This window comes from Pseudomyrmex gracilis, unplaced genomic scaffold, assembly GCF_002006095.1.
Source record: "Pseudomyrmex gracilis isolate BER0280 unplaced genomic scaffold, ASM200609v1 scaffold_101, whole genome shotgun sequence".
NCBI lineage: Eukaryota > Metazoa > Arthropoda > Insecta > Hymenoptera > Formicidae > Pseudomyrmex > Pseudomyrmex gracilis.
In genome coordinates this window covers 17,764-34,318 of record NW_018020685.1, presented here as the reverse complement: position 1 = coordinate 34,318, position 16,555 = coordinate 17,764, and the positions used below count along the sequence as shown (strand labels likewise).

The following is a 16,555-nucleotide window of genomic DNA, read 5'->3' as shown; positions in this document are numbered from 1 at the left end:
CGTCTTTCGATAATATTTTTCGCATGGCTACTCGCGTATTCGTGACTTTTCTTCCTAATCCATCTTTTTTCCTTCTATCCGTTACGGTTTAGTCAGCCATGAAACGCAATGGAACGTTATCGGGAGAAATCGGGAAGAATTGCTATGTTGTATGTGATCATTATATAGATTGCGCAAAAATGGGAAGAAAAAGAATAAAGCCAGAGAGAGAGAGAGAGAAACAGTTCTTTTCTATCCACCATACATGTTACATATAATATAAATCCACCGTCGCGGATTTTCTTCAGTGGTACTTTTCATAATTATTTAATGTTATGTAAGTAACGTTATGTAAGTTACACACAGATCAACGGCTGCGAAACTGCGCATTTGGGAGTTTTCAATATTTAACGATCACTTTATGTCACACAAAAAAAGCAGCCGCCATCTCAGGATGTTCTACTCTTTTCATTCAGTCGGATTTAATTATTCACTTGCCGCGACGTGTTAAAAGTACCATGTAACGACTCTTACAATCGTAAAACCTCATTTAACTCGGCAAAATACACGTTACAAATTACTCTTTTACTTTTTTTCTTGCAAGTGAGCATTTACAATAGAAGTGTTTGTAGTGCGTAATTGCTTTTCTGTTTGACTTCTCACAAGAATTGGGAATTGTCCAAACAGTTACAATTTTCTCTATCACTTCAACACCATCTTTTGTGCAAAATTCGATTACTCTTGTGCAAGACAAACGTATCAAATTTCAGTAGAAATACGAGTTTCTCTCGAATGTGAACAAAACCAAAATAATTCCTAAACTAAAAAAAAAACTTTTCTATTACTAAAAATCGTTTAATAATTGTTAATAAAAGCGGTTCTTATCCGCAGAATGACAAACCATGCACGTTTTCTAATTTCTTTTATACTAGAACAACACAAGCGCGCGCTACGCGCACGCTATTATTGCTTTTATTTTATCGTGTAGTGTCAGTGAACTCCCCCCAAGGTCGCGCGGCCGAGGTCAGTGACCCCGCCGCGGTCACGCGACTGAGGTCAGTGACTTTACTGTAGTATATATGTAATACATATAATGCAATATAAAATATAATAGTATAAATATAAATAATAAATAATAAATTATATGTATAATTATATATTATTTACTGTTATATATAATATAAATTACAGTCACGTTACTTTAGTCACGTGTTGTTTTTCCACTCCTCCCTCTCTATTTTTTGAATTTGATTTTTATGTGTTATTTCTTACACCTTTAACATGAGAAAAGACGTTGGCGAAAAACGCAATTTACACGGGCATATTAGCGTTCGCCACCGGTACATGTATATTGTACACTCTTGCATTCTCATCCCGGGTACTCGGATGACGCGTCTTTCCGGGCGCCGTAAAAGCAAGTTATGCCATCCCGTAAAGCCTAGAGACCTTGGTAACGTGGCCTCCGACGTGCGAGATTTAGCAAGCTTCTCGCTAACTAAGCCCGCGGATAACTCGCTTCTCCCAGAACAGACATTCAGCTTTATAAACAATTCCGAAAGCTTATGATCGATAACAGTAGCGGAAGCAACGTTGCGGCCGCAACGCTGAAAGAACTTTGAAAAATAAATGAAAACTCTGGTGTTTTAAATCTACCCGTGTCTGCCGATGCACGCGCTTTGTACTCCCTTTCGTACTGCAAAATATATGCCGCATATTTGTTCAACGATATTAGCTGGGGCCGCGCGCGAATGAAAAGCACCGCGTTGGCCGACGTGTTTTTTCACAACTTTAAAGAAAAAAATAATAAATATTGATAAAATAAACAGCTAACAGAAAAAAAACATATGTAGGCGTAATATATTATAAAATATATTTTGAAATGCTAATTTAATTATAAACACTCGATTATGAAATAAAAGAAAATAATTTACATCTTTAATTGTGTGTGTGTTATATATAAATTTTGTAGCTTTGTGTTTTTAATAAGAAAATAATATATTTTCATGTTTTTTCAAAAAAGAAAATTACAAGAGAGAAAAGCTCTCGATTTTAACAGAAAAGTTATTTAGTTTTGTACTAGTATTATAAAGCCAAATATGCTATTAAACCAGAGTGATCTTTTCGAAAACTACGGAAATGCATTTACCGGTATCATGTTACGTTGTCGTTCTAAAAGCAATCTTCCACGCTAATGTAGTGTTAACGTTGTAAGTTCATGCTCTTTCTTTTTGCCACGAGAAAGAATACAAATGGTATCCGATTATGAGCTCAGCGGTACGCAGATTGTACATTTTGCCCCCACTCTTTGTAGTCTTATTAGTCCACAGTTTTATTATATATATATATATAGTATTAATTTAAAGCTCTCTTATTCTGCGTACAATCAAGAGAACAAATGAAAATGCGTAAGATTAACTGCACTTTCGCTTGTCTTTTTATTAAACTGGAACTACTATCTGCGCTTGTTAATTTTATTAGACTCTGAAAATGTGAGTGACGAAAAGTGTGGAATTTCTCTTCGTAACTAGCTTTCTACGCGCAACCCAATAAAATTGTGTTACAATTTTATTGGGTCGTACGTTATTCACGTCTCTAAAACATTTTTTCATTAATTGTCTTGGATTTTAAAAAATTTTTATTTTATTTTATTGCAAGTAATATTTATTTGTTAACGTAGCAATTTGCACAATCAATTTTTTTCGTAATGTTTTTTCACAAAAAAATTTCTGCAGTAAAAAAATCGATGTTTTAAGCGTAGAATAAAAGAAATTAAACGTTGAGAAGAAATAAATTGCGCATATTTTTGCGAATAGATACCGGCAGATGTTCACAAAGACCACTTTATCTGTGTCACAGTTGATTGAACGACATCCGATATTATTGGCAAAAAAAAAAAAAGGTAATCGTTGCGAATCACATTTCGCACTTTTTTTTATTATTAAGAATTTAGTCAGAGAATATGATATTTATGAAAAATTACAAAGAAATGCAAAGTTTTATCACATTGCGAGTATTATTTTCAATCCTTGTCTTCAATTTTTTCGTCGTTGTTGCATTATTTCTTAACATGAAATATCGCGCGCTTTTTTGGTGCTCTGCAAATAAAAACTGTATTCTCATATGTGAATATTTGCTTGGAATCTCAACGTGAATTTTGCGTAAAATGAGAGAGACACCTCGTTTTAAGCGTATTTTAATTGAAACGAGTCTCATGGTTAGTTAGTTATATTTAATTTGATGAGGAAACAATATATTTTATGCGCACCTAGCAAAATTTTCTGTAGCAATAATGTAATAACATAATAGAAAGTTTAAATTGAAATAAATCTCTTAAGGTTTTACTGAAACTGTGCAACCATCAGAACAATAGAATAATTAAAATTATTTAAATTGTAATTTCAAAATAAAAAGAAAGAGAAAGCAAGAAGAAAACATTAATTAAAGGTATCTTTTAATGAAGTACGTGTTTTCTAATTTAAATCACGAAATTGTTGTTACGCCAATGTTATATCACAAAATTGCGTGTTCGAGCAGATAGTTTATGGGATAACTTTTATTGAATAAATTTTCTCAAACTTTTGTGAAAATGTTTCGCTATTATTCCCGTAAATTGGAAGTATACTTTCTGTGCTCTTCGCACAAGTCGCAGGCGATTGTATATATTCTACTTGTTGGTAAAGGGTAAAAGGTTTCAGACATTTTATTCGCCCCGCATTAATGGATCCACGGTCGACCTTAGGGTTAGAGAATGACAATACCGATTATATATCTAACAAGAGATCTGGTTGCGATCACCACAGTGTGGTGAGACTTTCTATTCTATTATCGACCCGATCGAATATCGGATGCACTTGTCTCACATGTTCAAAATCAAATTAAAAAATAAAACTACCACATACTCTACGGAAAAAATAACGCGATACACGACAACATCGTGAGAAACTAAAAACTAGATTATATCGATTTTAATTAAACAAGCAATATTTTTACATGCACAGAGAAGCGTTTTACTTGCTTATCAAAAATCAAAAATTTACTTTTAATTAACCTAAACTTTAATTAAACGCGAACTTTAGGTTAATTCAATTTGCATGCGTTTTCGCTTACCTGTGCTATTTGATCGAATCGACCGAAGAGTTCGTTGAGTGTCTTCACGAGATCAGAAGCGGAAAGTTGCTCCGATAATGGCGTGAAGTTGACAATATCCGCATAAAGAATGCTACGTAATCAATAAAGAAACAGAATTTTCTATAATTTCGCATTTTCCACAGAGATATATTTTTGCCTTTGAACGAAACAGCGGCGCTCGGATTCGAATGAATGCTGCACGTGACGTATTCATAGGCGCACGAGTCCTATAGATCGAATCGTAAATAAAAGAGAAAAGCGATCAAAAGCGTTACGTGATATGTGCAGCGTGCATCATAATTCGACGTAATCGACATTCTCTGCCATTTTGTGACCTACATAATCAAATACGCGTCTTTTAGAAACTTTATTAAATAATTTTTACTATTGACCTTGAGAGCGTCTTCGTTCTTATTTTTAACGTTACCGGTTTCGGCGACAAATCGATTCACTTGGATGCTTATACGAAGAAAAGGAAACGTCCAATAAATCCATACAATCGCGATTTGAATATTAATCTGATGCGAGAATTTATTTTTTTATAATTCATTTTGCACGTCTTATGTTTCTTTTTTGCATATTAACTGAATGTTAACTTATGTTACTGTAATAAAGTAAGAGATATGTAAAACTAGAATTATTCATTAAGTTAAAGCTATTAGAAATTTTAAACGACGCACCTAACGTTATTATGTCGCTGTACATACATCTCCTGGAACGTGGTTTGCTTATGCTTATTAGCTTCCTGACAAGCATCCGCCATTTTCAGCATAATACTTCTTTTTACCTGCAACAGAATAGTTTAATTGCGTTATCAAGTTTTTGTGCACAACAAACACACCATAAACATACTACATCGATAAGCATATACATATCATATATATATATAAATAATTTTTATTTACACTTTTCACAAATACGTTGCTCAAAATGACGCGGTAATTAGATTTATTAAACGATTTGTAATTTTTAATTACTCTTGTGATATATGATTTTGGAACTGAAATTTGTGCATTAATGGTGTATCAATAAAGCGGGCCACGTATGTGCGCCACAGTTTTCGAATTAGTGAATTAACACGCAAATCATTCGTATAAAGTTGTAAATTATTCATGTTATTGGCAAATACAGTTACATCTCGCACGATGTTTGCATTGGTCAAAAATAATCGGATTGCAATATGAAATCATGAATAAATCTGTTCCGCTTCGACTAATAGAATCCTAGAAACACAGAAGTTCTTAATAAAACTATATGCAATAAATTGTTAAAACTCTATTATTTAAAAATAAAAGCGTGCTTAACAGATTAGTTTAATTTGGTTCAAGTTTTTTTAAATCACCACAAGCTTTTTACTTGCGAAATATATATTTGTAGATTTGTGTATCTCCAATTTCACATTGGGCTTTAAAATTGTCTATAGCAGTTCTATAGATACGTACACACATTAAAAGTTTTATACAATTTATATACGTATAAAATCCCGTGAACAAAATAAATTTCGACCAAATGTAACGTCGCTACAACGAAAAACGACATCAAATATATTTCCATGAAGGAAATACCATTTATGTACATATACATTTGTTGGGCTCTAACAAAGACGCATTCCATGAGCACGTTCTCGATGTATGTCACGACAATGTATATGTGCAACTTTATAAAGCTTTTCTGCAACAAACGAGCTTTCTCAAAAGTATAATTAATCGCGTGGATTTACCGACTGATTAAACATCTGCACGTCAAATAACTTACACGAGATTTTTGTCACGAACATGCTGCGTATCCTCTTTGTTTCTTTCATTTGAGGTAAGTTCTTACAAACTTCTTTAGCGACAAATTTCGCGAATAACTTATATACGTTAATTCTTAATTACTCTTGTTTGGAGAACTTTTCGTAAAAGATATGCAAATATTTCTCAAAATGTTTAATTTCATTGAGAAGCGCACAATTCGCAAACAAAGATAATTGCTTGAAAATTTGAATTTTATTTACAGTTTACCACAGAGATTGATTTGTTTCTACAAAATGTGAGACTATTCGCATATAAATTTTTTCTATTAAATATCATGTTTTGTGAATTTTATTTTTCTCGTTTAAATCGTTTTGTTACATTCAATATATTTCTCTGTTTCAACTTTTGTTTTATTTATGATTTTAAAACATATATAAATAAAAGGTCATCGAAACAATGCAAACCGGAATTTAATTAAATGTTAATCAATTGACGGTCGCGCATAATGACAAAAAGCTCTCTCTTTCTCTCTCTCTCTCATTATGTGTGTCTCTGCTCGTGTCGAAAATTTCATTGCGACTGTTTCCGACGTAATATAGATCGTAATCCGGATTTTAATCGAATCACGAATCGTGAAGCATAATTTCGCATTTTTACAGCTCACCTCCGCTGCGATGTAGGCAGGAATCACGCTCAGCAATAATTGCTCCTGCTGCTCCCTCTCGCATTCGAGCTTAATTCGCGACTCGATCACCGTCTTCGTGCCGGAAAATGTTTTGCGATGTGCCGTCGCCGTCAGTATTCTATAGTACGTGCCTGCGAGAATAGCAGCCAGAAGAAACACGGCTTCCACAAGAATCTGTTAAAAGGAATGAAAACAGAAATTGAAGAATAAAAGAACGTAAAAAGATTTAAAACCTCGAAATGACGAATTGATTGATTTGTTGATTACGTAATCTTTCATTTTGTCAATAAAAAGTTTTAGTTTGTAAAAAAAAAGTACAGAAATAATTTTACTTCGTATTACAGAAATAAATACATCGATCAAAAACTATGTATATTATATGTGAATTTTTTATATCTATACCTGAATCACGACGTAATAATTCGACAAATCTTCGGAGATGAGTCTTCTTGATACGTGCGCGAGCGTCAGGATGAAACCGATGATGAGCGGAATTTGCCACCTCATCTTAGGCAAAACGGCGATTATTGATAGGATGCATGCGAACAAGGGTAGAACGCCTCTTAATATTAGAATTCCTAGACCGAGAGTAACGGAGGATGTTAGACCTATGAAAATCCTCGATCGTTTGGATGTCATGGTCGTGGGCAATTGGATGATCACCAAAAGTGTCAAAGAGGTGACGAACATGGTCGTCAATACCGACACAGATACGAGATCGATTACGTTGAACAGCTGAAAAATCAATTAAACAAATATTGCACAGAAAGAATTCATTATTCCTGTATATGACTTTTTTTTCAACAGTTAATATTTACTTGACACAATTCAAGCGAATTTCACGTTCTACAGTTTTTTTGCAAGCTCGGATTATAATTCCGAGCTAAAGAGAATTGCGAATTGTATTAATTTTGCAGACAGAATTTTCCAGATCATCCATTGAAATGTGATATATAATTTTAAATATAAACACACACGTATCAAATTAAATTTGTGAAAGAGAAAAATCGAGTAAGTTAAACAATTTACGTTAAACTTGCGATGTTCGTAATTCGCCAAACTTTTCTCGTGAAGACCTTCAAAGGATCTACTTTTTCAAAGTTTACAAGTTTCGTGTTGGACAATTTTCTTTATTTTATTTTTTTTTTTGAAGGTTCTCCGAAATAAAATTATCCTGTCGATGATTGATCAAGTTTTTATATTATTTTATAATGTCGCTAAAACGTGAGGGAAAAACTTCTTCTGATTCGAGATAAATCACGTTATCAATTTTCTCACACGCCTCGCAGAAATCGTTGACCAAAAGGATCAACACTGTCTATTCTCGGTCTGATCTGATTCTGGTGCGCGATGGTGTTTTATTATAGTGTTTCCTCGTTAATACTATGGGTTTGAACAAGCTAATTTGCATCCGCTTGGCTAATCGTATCCGCGATATCAATATTAATTCTTGGTTTTGCTAACGGAATAGCCTGCGGTTAAGTTTCAGGATACGGCTTGTTAACTGGTTTGCGAAGAATATCATATACGTGACGCCAGGAGGCATCTCGGGCCGATATATCGATCCGTTACAAAGAAGCATCGGATGGAGTTTTAATTGAAAATTAATTACGACGTCGATCGTCATCTTGTAACGTAACCCTTAGTCACGAAGATGTAATGATGTACCAAGTTTCGCACGAAGTTTAACTATCATGCTAATAAGCATTGAATTTTCGCGATAGTAATTAACTAAGAGATATTCAGACGCGTAGACGCGTATACTGTGTGCAGATGCGTATTTAATTGATTATCGATCGACAGATCGAAATAATTAGAAGCGCAAAGATTTTCGACGTGAACGTCTAATTTCGTAAATTCCAAAATTTTCAACACAAACACAAATAATAATTGACGTTAATACGACATAAATTTATTACGTCGAGAGTTTTCCCGAAAATGTTAAATTAAATATTATTTAATTAAAACCTTGATGTGTAACATCTTGGATTTACAGCGCGGAGAATAATTAATGATACTTACATAATAGTCGGTAATGCACAAAGCACCGAGAGCGATAAGCGAAGCGACAGCGGCAACGCAGAACGTTCCCGTGTAGAGAGACGCAGTCAGCTTCCCCTCGTACTTGTCCTGTAATTCCCGAAGTTCCTTAACACCAGCGTCGTCGCCGAGACACTCTGAAGAACAAAAAAAAAAAAAAAGATTTATCGCGTATTAATTATTCCGCGCACTTGTACATTTTGTTACACGTGAGAGAAAATAACGAGAAGAAATTTCTGAATGCCTGAAAATTCAAGGAATTTCGAGCATCGTTTTATATTTTTGGTGATTATACCGCAGAAAAAAACGTCTGGACTATTGAAAATTCGTGACAGAAGAAGGAATGAAGATCGAGTGACGCGCGTACGAAAAAGAGATTGAAGAGATGTGTGTTGTCATTTTTCGTTATTAATATTACGATAAAAAGTAAATGATTCCGAGTGCAAAAAATTGTTCTGGTGAGAAATTTCTGGAGTGACAATTTCGTGAACACGCGAAATATTTGATTTAACAACAATAACTTTCTATATACATCTATCCTGCAAACTTTTCATTATATCTCTTAATAAACATATCTTCAAAAATGAAGCGATGCTAAATCGTGATAGCGCATATGTTGCGACGTGGAAAGACAGAGAAAGAGAGAAAAAGAAAAAAGAGAAATGCGGAGTTAATTAACGTAGTGCGTGTAGAGAGTGTAGCATTGATAATCCAGCTACACACATGTACATACATCACTTGCGGCGATAAAGTCCATTACTGTTACGTAATCCGAAGTACTTACTGTCTTGATACATCTTACTTCTGTGTTTGGAGAGGGCTTTCATATCGTAATGCCTAAGGTTGCAGCAAATGCTGTGTAAAGTACGCATCACGTCGTATTGCGGAAACTTCGTAGCAAGCGCCAATTAATTATTAAGCTTTTGACCAACGAACGAAGATTCACGTTATAAGCACGATATAGACAACACATTTGTGCTCGGTCTTTCAATTATTTCGCGAATACCCCCTGATATCGATTGTGAAGGATTAATTTGTAATGAATTATCGTAGTAGACTTTCATCGTTCATTCTGTACACAAGGATTTTTACAAGGAACAATATTTTTGTGCGTGTCTCAACTATTAACTTTTGCTGCCGCGTCGACAACAGCGTCAATAAGGAAAGCTTAACTGAGAAAGTGACTTATATAAAGAATTAGCGGAAAAAGATTAAGAAGAAAACGTAGCGAGAGCACAGGAAACTTAATTACACAGTTTGATTTTGTGGTTAATTGCAATAAGGAAAAACTAAAAATGAAGAAACCAAACCACTGCTCTAAATATCTAAAAGCAGAAGAAAGTTTGATATAACTTCGATGAACAACTGGAGGTTTCAACGAACAACTTTTGTAACATAATGTAATACAGCTTATTCGTGCATAAACGCGATGATGAAACACGTGCCGAGTTTACGCGACAAATTAAATTGTTTCGCTCGTTCTCTCTCTCTCTCTCTCTCTCTCTCTCTTTCTCTTTCTTTTTCGATGTCTCTCTCGCACGGGAACGAGAGAAGAAGATGAATAAATTTCAGTCATTGGTCATTGCTTTCGGATATTTCACCCTCGAAAAATCTACGTACGTAAATCCTCCCGTACAAAAAAATCTCTTCCATAATTTGATTCAATGACCACGTGAACACAGTGTGCGCAAAAAGGGAACATAAAAAAGTGTGTTTCTATAGAGATGATCCTATAGAAAACTTTATATCTATCTCGGACATTTGGCGATTGGCGCCGCTGAAAGCTGATGAGGAAAAACCACTTCGACGCGTAGATATCCGCGTATGTACATACATACGCATGTGCTATCGTGCCACAATTCTGAAATTAAGTTTGTTTTGCCATAGTGCCCGTAACTTCAAATTAGCTGATTACTTATAGCACTATGATCTTACTTTGTTTTTCTAATCTTTACAAAATTATATGACCCGTTATTTTGGCCATTTGTTGTTACCAGCAAAACCTCCGGTCTGACAAGTAAAGAGACATGTGGCCGCGCGCCTCGCGTGGCACACGACTCTGCAGGTGCATTAACTTAATTGATTGAAATTGTCGTCGTCGGCGGCTAAACGAATCAACCTAATCCGCTAATGAAACAAGTCGCGCACAGACACGCAATCGTGGCTAATAATTCGATAAAGTCAAGGGCAATGCGATACCGATATCTCTGTATCCCGATCAATCAAACGCTGTTTTGTATCGAGATTCTTGTGCTATTATAAACTACTTATCTGAGTAAAGAGCAATTATATCATGCTGTTACACATAATAATAAGTAGACCGTGTTATTGTGATTAATAAACTCTGTGCGAGTACACGTGTGTATAATAAACTTTTTTCTTTCTTTTCTTTGTAAAAATACGAGGAGCGATTGATAAGTACTCGAAACGATCCATAGATAGCGACAGTAACATCACATTGCTCTGTTGTTTTTGACAAGTTTTATTCTTCGGAAGAACAAATGTCAAAGTAGAGACGCTCTCTCAATGTTGATTTTTGACATTGCATTAGCTCACATTTCGACTACTAAAATTTGTTAGGATTGTTGCCTCATCCGTCTTGTTCGTCAGATGCGATTTTCTGTTTTATTTCCGAACCTGAGAAAATAGCGGAAAGAAATTTTCGAGCAACACCGAAGTCATCGATGTCGTAAGCGGCAATTTTGACGAGTTCTTGAGATCGTTTTATCAAAGTGGTGTAAGCGCTCTCGAGAGAAACGCTGGTCAAAAGTGTCTATCGACAGTAGAAGACGACTGTATTGAAAAATAAATAACTTTCAACCTGATAAGTTGTTGTTTACCTTTTCGTTTCGGATCACTCGCTCTTCATAGTATACGTATTCCCGTTTTCATATGTTACACGTATGAAATAAGTCATTCAACTGAGAGATATCATTTTCCGCGCAAGAGTGTGATTCACGTCACGTCGTGTAACCGCGTTGTTACACCGCGGTCATCGCGTTCCATTTGCAATATACGCGAAATGGGAACTGGATGACGATTCATCGGAGTGTGCGTGCGTTAATTGGGCGTGTTTCGCATCTCTCTCTCCCCGTCGCGTTGTCCCTTTTGTCGCGAATCATTACAATTTGACACGAACGCGAGACGCGCGACTTGAATCGTAAAGAATTGTTCCCGATACAAATAGCAGAGGGTTCGCGCTTATTTTTTCGCATTCATATAACTTTCAATATCTTCGTCGTTCATCGCTTGCATAAAGCATGAAACCGGCTATAGGACTCTACATCTCTGTCTCTGTGTAGATATCCGCGTATATTTATATGTACATATATATTTATATACGTATATATGCTACACGAGCTTATAGCTGACGAATATTAATGGTATTTTCAGTACGAATTCCCTGCTAAAATAAACTTTCTATCTCGTATGCAAAGGCTTGTAATTCTCGTCTACAGAAAGACGAATGTAATTTACTGTGTTATGAAAAATTGCGCCGACGCGTGTTAAACTTAATCTACTTTATTGCAAGTGCTTTTACTAAATATGAAATATTGTTAGATACACATCAAATAAGAACAAGTACCGTTTGAATAACCGCGTATATTTTCAAAGTTGAAAAACAAATTCTTCCGTTGTATTTATTTTTCACGCAATCTCTAATTAGCGCCAATAACGTTGTTCTCGCTAATGAGATCTCTGTAACTCATCCGCGAGACAAAAGATTGCAATTTGCTTGGGAATTCAATTAACGTGCCGTTAAGTTTATTGTTGCGACTCCTGCTGTTAATACCGCCTCAAGAAACTCGAATCCGGCGCAATTAGCGCGTTGTCCGCGAAGCGGATTGCGAAGCGTCGTCGTCGTCGCTCGCTCGAAACGCGTCGTGAACATCGACCGTGTTGATTACGAGAACCCTTCGACCTTCCAAGTTTTCGCGATTGCGTCGATTCAGCAATTATCGAACTTCGAAAGCGCCACGCGCTTTCTCCGTCCATTTTTCGCACCGCAGACAGCGAATTTAACGAGGAATATAATGTAAACGCGTGGTACATCCTCGCGATGCACACGTGAATTGTGAGATGCGCGAATCAGCAACTTTCTTGTTTTCATCAATAATTTCAATAGCGCGCGACTATGATTTTATTTTATTATCACTTTGTTAGTTTTGAATTATGTCGTATTATAAAATTAGACGTGGTGGATCTAAAACATGTTTAATATAATTTTTTGCTATTTTTTGCTAAATTGTGCTCAAGCACGTACATGACACATCTATGAAAAACTATATTAAATGCATTTAAATTGTATGCAAATAACGAGAAATAGAGAGAGAGTAAAGTAAATTTTATACCGGAGGTCTTAGCAACAGTTTGTTTTCGTTCTCTCAAATTTCGAATGCAAATATGGTGACGCAAAAATTTTTTTTTTTTACAATGTTTCTGTCTCATTAATTTGCAGATCTCTTGACGGGAATAATCTACGTTCAAATGTATTTGTTCGTGTTTTTAAGGTCTCTCCAGTATTTTCTCGGGGAAAATCGTACGGCAATATTTTTGTCGTTCTCACGATAAAGATTTAACATACATTGCACCTCTTGCATAAATTTGTCGCTTTACGTGAGACTGAAATAACAGGTGTTTAAAGCGAAAAAGAGTAATATAAAAAAAGCACATTTACAGTACACATTGTATTTCTGTCTTTAAAAAAGTATGTAAAGTCGATACTCAAATATATATATATATACACACACATACGCATGTATTGAAATTTTCCGGAACATGTTAATTGTTGCCACTTTTATCGCGATGTTAATTGGTTCTTTAATTAATTTGCAGTCTCTGTCCGGCGCATAGCTGTTCTGTGTATTTTTGACAATTCTAATTTATACGTGTGAGATACACGCGGAAGCAATAACGCGCGTTTATTGTGTTTAGTTAAATAAAAAATAAAAATAAAAGTAACGTCTGTACCTACGTTATTGAAAAAGTGTTTTAATTAAATATCCTTATTTTACAAATAAAGCTAAGTGTACATATTTGTTAGAATCAAGGTTTCACTTTTTATTCGTTTTTTATTGAAAGATACGTTTGAATGCAATTTGATTTTATACGTCGCAGATGACAAAAATATTGCGAACGATGAATTATTTGCCGTGCGCTATATGCTACGTTTTATTTGCAACAATTGTGTGACGGTAACGTGAACAGTATCATCTCTCTTTTGAAGCGCTTCTCTCGCTGTCGCTGACTACACGTTGTCGCACTACATGTTACACACGCGCGTCTATTATTTGCACATAAATATGAAATCGCTTTGCCAAAAGCCGTATAGATGTTTTTCGAGCAAATACGAATCCTCATTAAGACGATATAATTTTCATTCGATACCGCGTGAAATTTACTCGGAATATATTTTTCTTCCACATAAGAGAGACTCACAACTGTCCCAAGTAGTTTTTGTATAAATGTTTTGGATTTCGTTCCGATTGTCTTTGTCACAACAGAAATCACAAAATCATGTTTCGATCGTAATCACTTTCAAATAATTCTGTATGTCTTGAATTAGAAAAAAACAAAAGATAGAGTTCTGTGTGTGTTTACTTCGATGTGAAACTGATATTAACATTCTTCTTCTTCTTAAATTTGTATCAACTCGCTCAGGCTGAAAGCAATTTTCGCACGAGCACGTAATAACGTAAAACCAGGTACGACGTAGCGGGATACCGATTGTGTGACGCACATTGATATCGCGCATTTATATATACAACGACCGCGTTTCGCGAGGTGTCTGCACATCCGTTTCGCCCGCTGTTACCTGACCACGCCAATTCTACACCGTAAAAGCCACCAATAATTACGGTTGGCGTGTGCGCTCGCAGCCTCATGGTAATTATCGTTGGTGTTCGATAGCGCGACGATGTGAGCCATTTTACTCGCCGGACTACTTGATTTTATATTTAATTGTACGCGCGCGAAGTGTGTCATTGGGTTAGCAGTTGGCGTTGCGGCGCGTTATTGTTCCGCGCGGAGATCGTCGTCCGGAATTAGCGCCGTATTTACATGACTGGCATAATCTTCCCTTGACAACGCCGTTAATCTCCTCGGCGTTATTCGCGCTTTTGTAAATCAATCTGTATATTGGGTTTATGTCGCTTTCACGATCAGAGCGCGAGCGAACGCGATTATAAACTTGATTTAGTCTTGAACGTAAATTTTAATACAAAATTTTCTGCAAGTTTTTTTTTGTGTAGAAATATTCCACGAAAAATTTATAAGCGAGTTTTGGCGAGTATAAATTTATACATATTTCTATTTATATCTATTCTTCTCTCTCTCTCTTTCTCAGACTGAGTGCCAAAAATCTATTTGTCAATGAGAGTTACACATGCTCCGCGAGCGATGGTCATTAAACGAAGAGATTCATTGTATTCGCGCGCAGAAAACATCGTGGTGCCACACACTATTTACGTGTCATTATGTACAATAATAACGTGTATATCATTCGCAAAAATAAGATTTTTCTGCGTATTCACCAGAAAAGAAGAAGAGACAACAGGGTGAAACAATCTTTGCATATTTTATTTTGAGGACCGCGAATTGTCTGCCGAGATTCCTATGCTGATGGGGGATTTCTTTCGTAAAATAACACACAATGGCAACAAAAACAATGGTATAATGCAGCGTATTCCTGCGGAAGTACTATTGAAGAAATATTAGTAACAAATTTTAATAACAATTACACAAATTACAATAATAACAATTACAAGTTCTAACAGTTCAACAAATTCTACATGCAAATGTAAAAGAAACAATAGATGGAAACTACGTATACTGGAAGATATGCAAATTAAATTTTTTGCTCCGGAGGAGCGCGTCTTGTTTTGCGATTTTCTTTAGTAGCAACGCATTAAAACTACATCAGCTGCTCAAAGATTGCGAGAGCTTTCGAAGTGAAATATCGCGTGACGCCATTATCATTAACCTGGCAATATCATTAATGCGCAATAGTCCCACTCGTTTGGTATTCAGCACTAAAACAGAGATAAACGTTGTCTGCAGACGCGCGTTGCGTATGTATCTAAATAAACGGTAATTTTCGTATCATGAGAACTCGCTAAATTGACGTATATTGTTTGGCATACACCATGATAAAATCCACTTAACGCGATTATTAATATGACGCACGGCAATTGAGGTTTTAAATTTTAAATATATATGTATAATGATTCATATTTTAACTCTTTGAATCACACGAAGTTGAAAGAAAAGCGCGAATAACATGCGGGTGTGTATATTAACTGAAATATCGCTTGATATTTAGAATAAAATAAAGATTCAATATTTCATATAATTTTTTCCATTAAAATTTTTGATAATATGTTTACTAATTGTGTGTAGTTGACACCATATATTTCCGTGCGACATATGTTTGCGCACTCGCAAACGAGAAATCTATTTCGCAAAAGAGAAATCTATTTCGACGGCTTTTATTCGGCAAAAGTAAACAATTAAACGGGAACGTTCGATCAAAAATGCAACGTGCTTCTGCGTGTATCATTAATTTCTAGACGAGTCGCGAGTTTCAAATGCCCGCATGTGTGCGCGTGGCAACTGACAGGTTTGCGTGTATTTTCCATACGCAACTATATCCGCCAACTGAAATCACACTGCTGCAGTTAGCGGAAACCGATAGGAAACCGGAATCCGGAAAGTGCGCGCGAAGTGCAAACGTTTAACGATGCCGAACGCGAACACTCTATTCCCAACAGTTCTGGTTTGTCGTCAGTGAGAACCATTTTCAATCTTGGTTTAAAGGAACTTTGACAAGGAAGGTCGACTCGCTTTTTTTTGTAAGTGACATCAAACACTTTGATCTTTCGACGTGCACGCGGAAAAAATAGGTTTGCTTTGGTGTTAACAAAACACGTTTTGTTAGCAAAAAAAAACTTTAATAGCAAATTTCTCTTGCTATGTAGCAAGCCAGCGA

The 16,555-nt window shown here is 35.6% G+C and overlaps 1 protein-coding gene across 2 annotated transcripts in view; it reads right to left on the bottom strand.

Annotated features, from left to right (window-relative positions):
• LOC109855918 (adenylate cyclase type 2) overlaps positions 1-16,555 on the bottom strand; it is a 33,846-nt gene that overhangs the window by 8,519 nt on the left and 8,772 nt on the right. For both annotated transcript variants that reach the window (XM_020430632.1, XM_020430633.1), the window contains exons 2-6: positions 8,551-8,705; positions 6,931-7,263; positions 6,508-6,702; positions 4,788-4,894; positions 4,087-4,198 (exon numbers count right to left, since the gene is read on the bottom strand). In XM_020430632.1, the coding sequence (XP_020286221.1) occupies positions 4,087-4,198; positions 4,788-4,894; positions 6,508-6,702; positions 6,931-7,263; positions 8,551-8,705 (902 nt within the window). The remainder of the gene's footprint in view (positions 1-4,086; positions 4,199-4,787; positions 4,895-6,507; positions 6,703-6,930; positions 7,264-8,550; positions 8,706-16,555) is intronic.